Here is an 11,042-nt window from a genome sequence, read left to right as displayed (position 1 = left end):
ATTCTGACTTCATGTTTCTGCGGTTAGTTGAACCTCCATGAGGATGCTGATTTAGTACCTTTGTGAATTTATATTTTACATAAACATTTAGTAATGGTTAGAACGGTTGTTTTTAATAGTTTAGCCATCATCATTCCCAGAGGAAAAATTGTGATAAACTCGAACTTTTTTGTCTGTCATCTTGCTAATGCCATGCAGTGGCTAAAAAATTTAGCTAGCATAGAATAGCCCAGATTTGAATTTCCACTGCCTGCAGTTACCTGAGCTGAAGGTTTTCTTCAATATGGACACTAGTTCTGATGAGCCTCAGCACGAGCAGTTTGCTGGACGTGTTCAGTGTGACAAAGACGCTCTGACGACAGGACGAGTCAGACTTCAGCTGTCCAGAGTTAGGAGTAACGACTCGGGCCGCTACCTCTGCAGGATGGCCACTCAGTTTGGAAAGAAGGTTAAAGAGTTCAGGCTCAACATCACTGGTAAGCTTTGTATGTCTGTGTGTGTGTACGACTACTATTCCTATTTCTGCTACTGGAGTAATGACATTTATTTACATATCACCTTTACAAAACTAAAAAAGGGCCGGAAAAACAAATTCATATTGAAAACACAAAACTTTAGAATACACAAATACCTATTTACAGTTAAAATAATGTAAATATAATAACCAGGCTTCAGGGTGAGAGAGGATTTTTTGTGTTAATGGAAATAATCAGGAAAGCAGGATTCCTTGATGGATCCCACATCTTCTCAAAGTTATAATCCACAGGGGGCACCTTGGAAGTCTGCAGAATCTGCAGTCCACTTGGAAAATGATGGAAGTCCAAATCCTTCTCAGAGTTATAATCTAACATGGCATTGATAATGATGATCATGATGATGATGAGGGAAATGGAGACAAATCCAAACCCTAATCCCCTTTAATCCAGATACTTTTCTCTTTAAAACTGTGTGTCAATTACAATAATCTCAATACAATCCCCCTTTTCACTAAACATACACTTTGAAAGTCAAACATTCAGAGATCATAGTGTACTCTATGTGGTCATTCACTCTCACATTCACTCTCATATCGTTCAAGGATGTTTCTACACAGGCTGTCTTCTAGACCCGAGTTACGCCTGTATCTAAAATAATTATTTTCTTTTCATACTTTTATTCTTAGTCATCCTTTTAGCCAAACTCAAACATCTTTATATTTACTAATTATGTTCTGATCATTATTGAGCATAATTAACTTTCACCATTTAACACTGTTTTTCTTGATCAAAAGTATAATGATGGTTTGGCAACACGGATCTTATCTTTTCAAACTAAGACATGAATAAAAAGTCTGCACACACAAAATCGGGACATTAGAATAGACATTATCACTGCTCAGACTAGATCTGTCTGCTAACATAAAGATACATTTTAAAGTGCGTCTTAAAACTTATTATTTTATTGTGGCTTTTGATTCAAACTAGTATGTTATTTCATGGCTATTTCTTTTTTTGTTTGTTTCAAACAATTGTCATATTGTGTCCTGCCCTCCTTTTAACTGTTTCTTTTATTCTGTCTTATGCTCTTGCTCTGACCGACTGTGAAGCATTTTGATGTCATACTGCTTTTATGTTTTATTTAACTGCTTTCAAGTTGAGTTTGCCTCTCCAGCAATGGACATCTTTGGTCAAATCTACTTGTTTTTAAGTGTTAAAAATGAACTGAATTTGAAAATACATTTATTTGGTATATTCTTTCAGTAATCCTAATCAGTTGTATAATCAATACTTGTTTTTCACAGCAGCCACAGTGAAACCCAAGCCAGTGACAGCAACACGAGAACCAAACCGAAAACCTGAGAGAGGAGAAAGAAGCCTTTTTTCCAACTTGGCATTGGGTGCAGGATTGGCAGGATGTCTGGCAGCCTTTGTCATACCAATCATTTACCTCTTTACTCTATACAGACAGGGGACAACTTAAAGTATAAAACACAGTACACTCAGTCATACAATAGCTTCTGTAGACCTTGGTAGTGACTCTGCAGGGCTCTGGAACTTGGCTAGAGATCGTCTGATCACTGTCAGCGAGTTTATTGGATCTGGGTGATTGTCCTCCTGGGAGAGACCAATCTCATCAGGATGAAGACGATTACTTAGAAAAACTGCAGTAACACTTCACTCTCAAGGATTAAGTGGAAACAAAGAATGGAAGCAAAGTGCCTGCTCAAGAAAGTGCAATGAGGAACATACATGTTCTTCTGCTGCCCCCTGCTGCTCTGAAGAGAAATGCAGGAGCTCAGTGACAAGCGCTGAGCAGGTCCTTCTGAGCTTTTGAAAAAGGTTGGACATAAATCACAGAAGTCTCTGAATTCTCACAGTTTTCTACCTTATTAGTGTTACAGCTGAAATGTGAATTTAAAAAAAGAGTAACATCTATATTTAGTAAAATAAGAGAATACGGGTTTTTAATGACCTTTTATGTATTGTTGATAGTGACTCTGTTGTACTTTTATTACTGGATCTTAGTCCTGCATTTGACACACTGGAAAATAAGTTTGATTTTCCATGATTAACAATAAAATGTAGAAATCATGTAGGAGAGTCATGCCAGCAATTAAAACCGCTTCCTGTATCTCGTTAACCACACAAACACAAATGAGGAATACCTTACAATAATCATCAATCTTTCTTAGACTCAAACACATGGAAAGAGTGATCAGCAATCATTTTTGTCATTTCAAGTCACAATACCTAAATTTTTATTTTATTGTTGTTAAGGAAAGAAAGTTTACCTCATTTTTTCATGTTAATTTCAGTCAGGTTACGCTATAAAATTAGATCACAGTCTTAAGATAATTGTGGATCTGGGTCATTGTCTGAAAACAGTTTTTTTAAAAATGAGGCTTGGGGGGAAAATGTGACAGTGATATTGAGGCAAGTTGAGTCAGTGGCTGGAATATAACCCCAAAGAGTTTATGTAGACTATGTGCCTAGAAACGTCTGCGTTTAAGTGTTCATTTCCAGTATTCCACAGAAAAGCTAAAGATGGCCAGACAGTGCAAAAGATAAAGGCTTTGCATTCTTAGATGATCTAAACAGAGCAGCAATGCTCTGCAGCAATTGATGGAAATGAAACTGAGCTCCATACACATATTAGTCTTCCCAAGGGAGTATGTAGTTGGTTCTGTTTGTTTTTCTGATTGTTAGCAGTCTAGCTCGACAGTTGTCAGTATTATATTATATCACATTATTTTGTGATGGTAGATACCAATAAGTTTGAGTGGTTTTGATTTTGGTGAAAATGAGGTCAACATAAAGATCACACCAAATGTGAAAATCAGTATAAAAGTTTATGTTACCCACAATGTTTTATGAATTGTCTTCAAACTTCACAATATAATATGCTTCTGGGGACATGAGTACCTAGGACACCTGAACATTTGACCTGGACCCTTGTTAGCAGTCTACCATGGAAAAAAAAAACTTTAAAGAAACCACAATGTCATTAGATATAGTATGAAATATCATACGAAAGAACATGGAGAGAGCTGCACAACACGCGTTATTTTACGCTACCCATTGCCTTTTGGGGGAGTGGTGTTCTGAGTCCTCTTGTCCATCTTGTAGCTAACACACTAAAATCACAATTTAATATTTACTGAAAATGTTTCTATAGTATGAACAGGAAACAAATGTATTTTTACCTTTATTGAACTGAAGGCTCAATAAAGTTTGAAATTATCTCAAGCCTTAATGTGCAGTTTTATTTACCCTTGTAGGGCCCATTTTACCCCAACATTGGGGCAAGTTGAGCCATGTGCCTAATGTTTTGATAGGTCATTGTTCTAAAAGCAAGGTGTTTGATAACTGGACTGGTTCTTATATAGTGTCTTTGTCACTACTCAAAGAGTTTTATCCAACTTGCCTCATTCACAAAAGCACTTTTTTCCCTTTAAGCACAGTTTAACATTCACACTAATGCATCAGAGAGCAACTTGGGGTTACATCTCTTGCACACTGCAGCCAGGGATTGAACCACCAACCTTCCCATTGTTAGAGGACCTGCTCTACCCATGCTTTACAGAGTTCCTGTTTCACACAGTTAATTGGCTGAGTTCCCTTTTTTGTTTACATGGTCTGAAAAGGCATCACTGTATCACCAGCCCTGCAACTTTAGAAGCACACATTACAGACAGGTTTCACTCTATCCCACCTTTACCAGGTTTTGACAGAAACCTGGTAAAACACACATATTTGTGGTGAGACTCCGCAAGAGCCATTTAATTTGCGTATTTTGACACTTGTCCACTTTTGTGAATTTTTGTAATACACTTCTGTATTTACAAACACTATTAAAACAGTCTATTTAAAATCCACAGATTGAAAGCATACATTCAGGAAGGCTGTGCATTTAAAAGGCCATAAGTATTGTCCAAAGAATCCAGTTGATGGATAAAACTTTGATCATGTTGTGAGGCATAACAAACACCCCCCCCCCCCCCCCCCCCCCAAAAAAAAAAAGCCACCGTCCCCATTGACACTTTAAAGTGAAAGGTGGGGCATTCGTAAGATTAGTGGCTGTTGCACCAAGCCTGGAAGTTCATACGTGTCCAGCTGATAGAGATCACGTCCTCTATCATTAGGCAAAGGTTCTTGCTCTGTGCAGCTCTGGAATAGCTTATTTCGCCATTCCCTCTTAAATAAAGGTGCATAAAACAAAGCACAGATGGCCAGTAAGATGGTTACAACTAGTGATGGCCAAATGAAGCTTTCCGAAGCACTGAAGCTTGTATTGAAAAACGGTTCATTACTCGAAGCTTTTCAACACAGTCCTCTCCGGTGACATCTGGTGGTGAAAATTTTGAAGAGCAGCTTGAATCTGCAAAATAAAACGGACTGCTCAATTATCACTGCTCACTCAAGAGTGGAGTTCTCTCTGATATTGGGCCACCGTTCCGTTGCTTTGAACATGTAATTGGTTTTGTTTTCTCGATTGGGGGGCTGAAAAAAATGTAATGCGTATCTGCGTAATACATTTTGATCAATAAACTTTCCCTATTTAAACATGCACTATGGTGTGGCCTTTCTTTGCTCATAACTCCTTGATGTTGGTAAATACAATAAGTGAGCAATATATATAATATACATATGAGAATGCACAGCACATTATGGAGTATGCCCCTGCTGTGAAGTCCTGCCTCCATCTACTTGTCGTTTAATCACTGGACAGCTGGACAGGTTCATACAAAATATTAGATGAGGCCAATTGTCCTATACATATTTTTGACCTAGGGGTGGGATTGATTGTGAACTGGAAAGGGAAAATGCTTAGGGAGCTGAGTACGGCTGCATCGTCACTGATTTGTAGAATCATTTTTGATTCGATACAGGATCCGATTCAATTTGATTGGAATCTGGAAAGTTTTGCCTCAGTCAGAAATATTACAATTCTGATCATTTAACAGTATATATCCATAATTTCGTATCTATTAAAAGAAAGCTGACACATGTGAGACTTAATTAGAGATGTAAACAGAGAGTTATGAAACCTGCAGCTGCAGAAGCCAGCGGGAAAAAAAAGAGGCAAACACAGCGCGGACCCGACGACACACCAAAATCTGATTCTGACGCGTCGGGTCCGCGCTCTGTGTTTACGTTTGTATGCAGAATCCGTAAACCTGCTCCCAGTTACTGTTTTAAAGAACCCAGCACATTGTCAACCCAACTCCTAAATCACAATTTTTGAACCCATTTTTGGTCAAACTAACCCAACTTGTTAACCTAAGGCTTTTACCCAGAAGTCGAGCTATGAAATTAACCCAGCATTTTTTAGTGTGTATGGGTATAGAATTCAGCAAACCATGTTTAGGTTTAAAACTTTAAATAACACATTGCTAAGTGTTAAAAGTAAGTCATGAGGAGTTGGACTCAAAACTAACACATTTTCTGTTCAACCAACGCAGTATAAACCACGAAGGCGTGTCGGCACCTGCAGGCAAAACATAAAAATCCACAGAGGTTGCGCAGTATCGCACAGAAGAAAGTGAGCTGCAGACTGAAGCACGGTGGTGATGAACATTTGGTAAGTTTCAAACAATTTCATTGAAGAGAAATTGTTTCATGAAATATTTACAGAATTACATAATTTATTTTGTTAGAATATTATTTTAATTAAAGTTTTAATTGTAGCTATTAGCTAAGTTTCAGCAAGGCAATCTTAACATTTCATCTTTGGAAAGTTAAAGATGATTAAAAAAAACAGGAATAGTTTAAGTACAAAATGAATGTTATTTTAGGAATGATAAAAAAAAGTGGTGGAATTTTCATTCATTTCATTAGATTTCATTCTTGGCCATGATGTGTGTAAAGAATAAAATAAACAACAGTGAGGGAAAAATCAAAAGAAATAATGTTGATGATAAACATGATGTATAGCTAATTTGCTTTGTATTAAAACATTATGACATTGATTTTAAATGCAAGGGTCAAACTGAACATATCTGAAAAACACTTGGATTGTCAGTACCCTTACAAAAAAAAACAGATTTACTTATTTATGTATACATATGTACCCAGATGATGATGTGAGGATCTATAAACATAATTATGTTGAGAGAGATCGTGGTCAGATTGGAAAACTGGCCTGACAGGAATGAACGAGAAAAAAAAAGTTAACTCAACAACATGACAGCTGGGTAGATTTACTGTTTCTCCTTCTCAGTTCTCCTTCAGTTCTTTTTCACATATCTGCTTTATATGTTTATATAAGCAGCTGTCCACTGAGACTTTTTTCTGTGAGGCTTTTACACAGTACATTGGGTAAAAAAGTATTCTGCCTCCACCTTAGACCTTTATCATATTAGTTAAGTAATATTTAAGATGAAGATAAATCTGATGTAATCATCAGATTACACATGCTTGCACACAACCACAGAGCGACATAGCTCTTTTAAAACTTTACAGTAGCCTTTGCATCAACCTTGAAGGAGCCTTTTTTAGTTTGCTCTTTAAGTGCATTTTGCTGCGGGTAAATATATCCTGCTATGGAGGGTGGAGGCTCATGTCGTGTTAAGAGCTTGATTAGCAACCACCAGCATGTTTTTAGCTAAAACTAAGCACAGGGAGAGCAAGTATTTTCATTAATGGAGGCTGACTTGTGTTTAATTCCCAAAACAAACTGTTTTATTTTGGCAAAACAAAGCAGCTCCCAGCTGTCAGTGCATTTAGCCTTAAATAGTCACTGAGCCTTGTGGAGTGTTTCATGAAAGCTCCAGTGATAATAAAAGGCATATGCCCCTATATACGCCCTCATCCACTAACCAACAACAAGTTTTAGTTGTGTTTGAAGACCTGTCACCACTTGTCCTATGCTGCTGTAAACACTGAAAGTACCTCATCTATCACTTTGGACACGTCCACACTTAATGCTATTCTTGAAAATATCCAATACATGGTGAGCTGAAGTTTTTTACTCTTACATTTGTTCATTTGTGTGTATGTTTGGTGGTGATGTTATAGGTTTGAAGGTAGTGTGTGTGTGTGTGTGTGTGTGTGTGGGGGGGGGGGGGGGGGTCTTTTTGTCTTTGTTCTTGTGGTGACCTCTTCTGGTTAATATGCATTGAAAACCTAGAAAGATCACAGGTGTGCTCATTAATGGGTTTCCTTTTAGCAAAATTGCCACTGAGAGAGAAATGTGATGGACAAAATCTGCTGATCATTTTTGATGTGACTCCCCCACCTCATGCAAAGTTCTTATCCTCTGAGTCATTTTCACACCAAACCACCTACATAGGAAAGAGTGACATTTTGTAATATTAACTGCCAATAATCCTTCACCTTTAATTAAAATACAGCTGGAAAACTATTCATTTCTAAGCGACAGAAAATGTTTTTTTTCTTCATTTTTCGGTCTAAATATTACATATCCAGAAAATCTATTATGTTCAACAATACAACTTATCTGCAGAAACTCATCCAGAAAGAATGAAGGATTTGAGTCGTCTTCCATTGGTGTTAAAAAAAAGAACAGATATACTTCCGGGAAGGACGATGTATTTACTGCCTGTGTATTATATTTCCAAAGTATGCTCAGGATTAAAGCCCTTAACAACTTACTTTATGCACTGCAGTCAGGTGTTCAGCAAAAGAGAATATTATAAAATTTTCATTCTAAAAAATTAATGCTCATTGTTTTAAGTAAACTTTTCATTGTTATTAAATGTGTAGCTGTCAATAGTGTGAATGATTGTTTCAAAGTGAAAATAAAGAGTGACTAATGGCGATTTATTAAAATAAAACAGAAAAGAAAAGAAACACACATCAAGGTCACATCCTAATGGTTTTTCTTTTTCTTTTTTTTTTTCAAATAAAATTTGATGCTGTTGTGTTGACAAAATATTAAACTCCATTCACGGTAGCTTATCCAAAACAGAGTGACTTTGTGACTCATATGTTTTTCAATCTGTCACCCTGAAAATTTCACATGTGACTGGATGAATGAAGGTGGGGGTGTTAGTCAGCAGCATTAGTGGGGGTCCAGGCAACTGTACTTCCTCAGCTAAACACCTATCTTAGGCTTCTATAACTATATATGAAATTAAGTCTGGTTTAGCAATAAAAAAGTTGAACACCACCACTGCTGATTTGTTACTCCAACTAAAATCCAAATCAGTTATTTGGTTAACATAAGTGTAGTGCTTCTGGATCAGTCATATAACCCTGGCTAATGAGGACACTGACTTTCAACCGGATGAGTCTATATAGGGCAGGTTTTGGAAGTAATCATCATATCTCTTTAACACTGAAAGACGCCACTCAAAAGTTTTTCAACCCTTAAGTCACACGTATATGAAATCAAGCATCTAGCCATAGAGTCTGCCTTTAAAAGCATTTGTGAAACAATGGTTTGTTCTAAAGAGCTTCTGTAATAAGATCCCATCGTTGCAACAATTCAGTTGGTGAAATTTCTTATCTCCTACAAATTCCACTCAAACTGTTCTACATGGCATATGTTTCCATTGCATAGCAGCTCTTGCTGGTGTAGTATTTGGTAGGCTCAGTATGTTTCTTGATTGTAGTTTAAAAGCATGATGTACGGGAATTCTAAAAAAATTAAATAAATAGAAACATGATAAACTTAAGTGAGCTTTCTTTTTTTAGAGGATACTATCATGTTTTTTCCAATCAGGATCATAAACCAGATCAGATATTGTCATGAGTGATGTCTTGAGTCAGACTGTAGATTTTCTTTCTTGCTCTGTCTCCTCTCACAGGGAGAAGATGATCTGCAGGATCCTGCTACTCATCATCCTCACCTCATGTGTCTCTGGTTAGTTTACAGCTTCACTTTATGAACTCCAAATAATGCTCAACAACAGATTTGTTCCAGTTCTCAGTGTGTCTGCTCCTCTCTTTCCCTCTCTGTCTCCTCAACAGGATCATTTGTAGTCAATGTGACACAGACCTGCTATCAGGCAGAGGAGAACCACAACATCACACTGGAGTGGACGTTCACCACCAAACCTGACAGACCCACCAAAACTCTCAACGTCCTCTGTGAACTGATAACTGAGCGTACAGATTCAGTCCTGTATCGTGTTCAAGAAGGTGTTGAGGTGTCAGAGTCTCAGGATGAAAAGTTTTCAGGACGAGTTGAGAGTGACAAAGACGCCCTCAGAGAAGGACGAATCAGACTTCAACTGTTTAGACTCAGGACTGATGACTCGGGTCTGTACCTGTGTGAACTGAACACAGATTATGGCTTTGGCTCAGCCAGATGTAGACTCAGCATCAGTGGTAAGTTTTTTAGTGGAATGAGTATCAAATTTGACCTGAACCTTGGGATAATTTACTTTGGTTGATATGTAGACTAACTATTCACATTAAAGAAATGCATCTTGTGTCCTTTTTGTTAGCTTCGGATGACCCCAAACGTCCAAGTCCAACAGTGAACACACAACCAGAGAGTCGAGGATGGCTCAACCTGTATCCTTTACTTATACTGCCAGCAGCAGCTTTATTGATCAAACTCTGTTATAAAATCATAAAACGAAAACATAACCTAAATCTAAACAGTCACCGCCTAGGCAGCGAATGCAGTGAAGCAGTAGTCAACTTGAATAATTCAGATGCCACTCACCTTGCTGCTTCATTAGAAGCCACGTCCATCATCTTCTGAGTGTGGACATGACTTCCCTGAACTCCAAAGATTGTCATGTTAACAGCTGGGTCTGCAGTGGAAGATTTGTGGGAGCATCAACCTCAGTGAGAGCTGAGAAACACTGTCTGCAGTCTGCAGCCATCATCAAAAACACTGATGGAAACATTCAAAGCTCTTGTCACGTATATCATTAATAATATTTCCTTCCTCTTTTGGTTCTAACATTTGTTTTTGTTAGATATGGTATGAGGAATCTTTAATTTTTGTCCATTAGCATCCAGAGTGATTGAAATCACTTGTTGTTCTCCCATCAGCTGTTATAAATTATTACTGGTTAAAATGTGCCTGAACTCAAGTTGTTAAAAGAATTCTAAGTGTTACAGTGAACTCCTAATAATTTGACTATGGATCACCATAGGTAGAATTTACTTTTTCTAAAGTTAATGTTTATGTGTATATATTGTAAACAAGTCCTTATTTATATGAAAGAAGTTATGATTCTTCTGTATATGTGTGTGTCCAAATCATTTTATCAAAGGGTCAGAAGATCTTAAAGAGGTCTATAATACCAAGTGTAATCTAACATGTTTGGTACTATTACTTTACAAGGTGTATTACAAGAAGGACAGGAGTTTGATAATTATTTAAAATATATAAAACACTGAATGTGTACATATAAAGCAACAAAGTTGTTTACGCCAACTCTTAATCGTAACATTATTCTACTTAAAGAATATTTAGTTGGCGTTGAAATGACTTTTTCTCTCTCAGCACTGAAAATCTAACACTTGATTCTGCTGAGTTTTTCTGCTATCAGCTTCTGTCTCTGCTTTCATAAAATAAAATGATCGATCTTTTTGATCAACAACACAAACAATGGTGGTGACACTTTCTGTCGAAAAACA

General features: G+C 37.2%; 1 protein-coding gene across 2 annotated transcripts; it reads left to right on the top strand.

The window, feature by feature from the left end:
• The first annotated feature begins 9,257 nt into the window (after window positions 1-9,257).
• On the top strand, window positions 9,258-10,960 carry LOC146579519 (uncharacterized). Of its 2 annotated transcripts, XM_085269508.1 has the most exons (4): window positions 9,258-9,299; window positions 9,356-9,365; window positions 9,414-9,773; window positions 9,893-10,960. In XM_085269508.1, exons 1-4 carry the CDS (start codon window positions 9,258-9,260, stop codon window positions 10,153-10,155), a joined length of 675 nt encoding a protein of 224 aa, XP_085125634.1. In that variant the 3' UTR covers window positions 10,156-10,960. The 2 variants fall into 2 exon arrangements, with proteins under 2 accessions (XP_085125634.1, XP_085125633.1); XM_085269507.1 differs by lacking the exon at window positions 9,356-9,365 and having other exon boundaries at window positions 9,258-9,306.
• The last annotated feature ends 82 nt before the right edge of the window (window positions 10,961-11,042 follow it).

This window comes from Mchenga conophoros, linkage group LG3, assembly GCF_057382185.1.
Source record: "Mchenga conophoros isolate Kocher_MC1m ecotype Shallow Benthic linkage group LG3, M_conophoros_male_GT1.1, whole genome shotgun sequence".
NCBI lineage: Eukaryota > Metazoa > Chordata > Actinopteri > Cichliformes > Cichlidae > Mchenga > Mchenga conophoros.
This window is presented reverse-complemented; position numbering and strand designations above follow the sequence as displayed.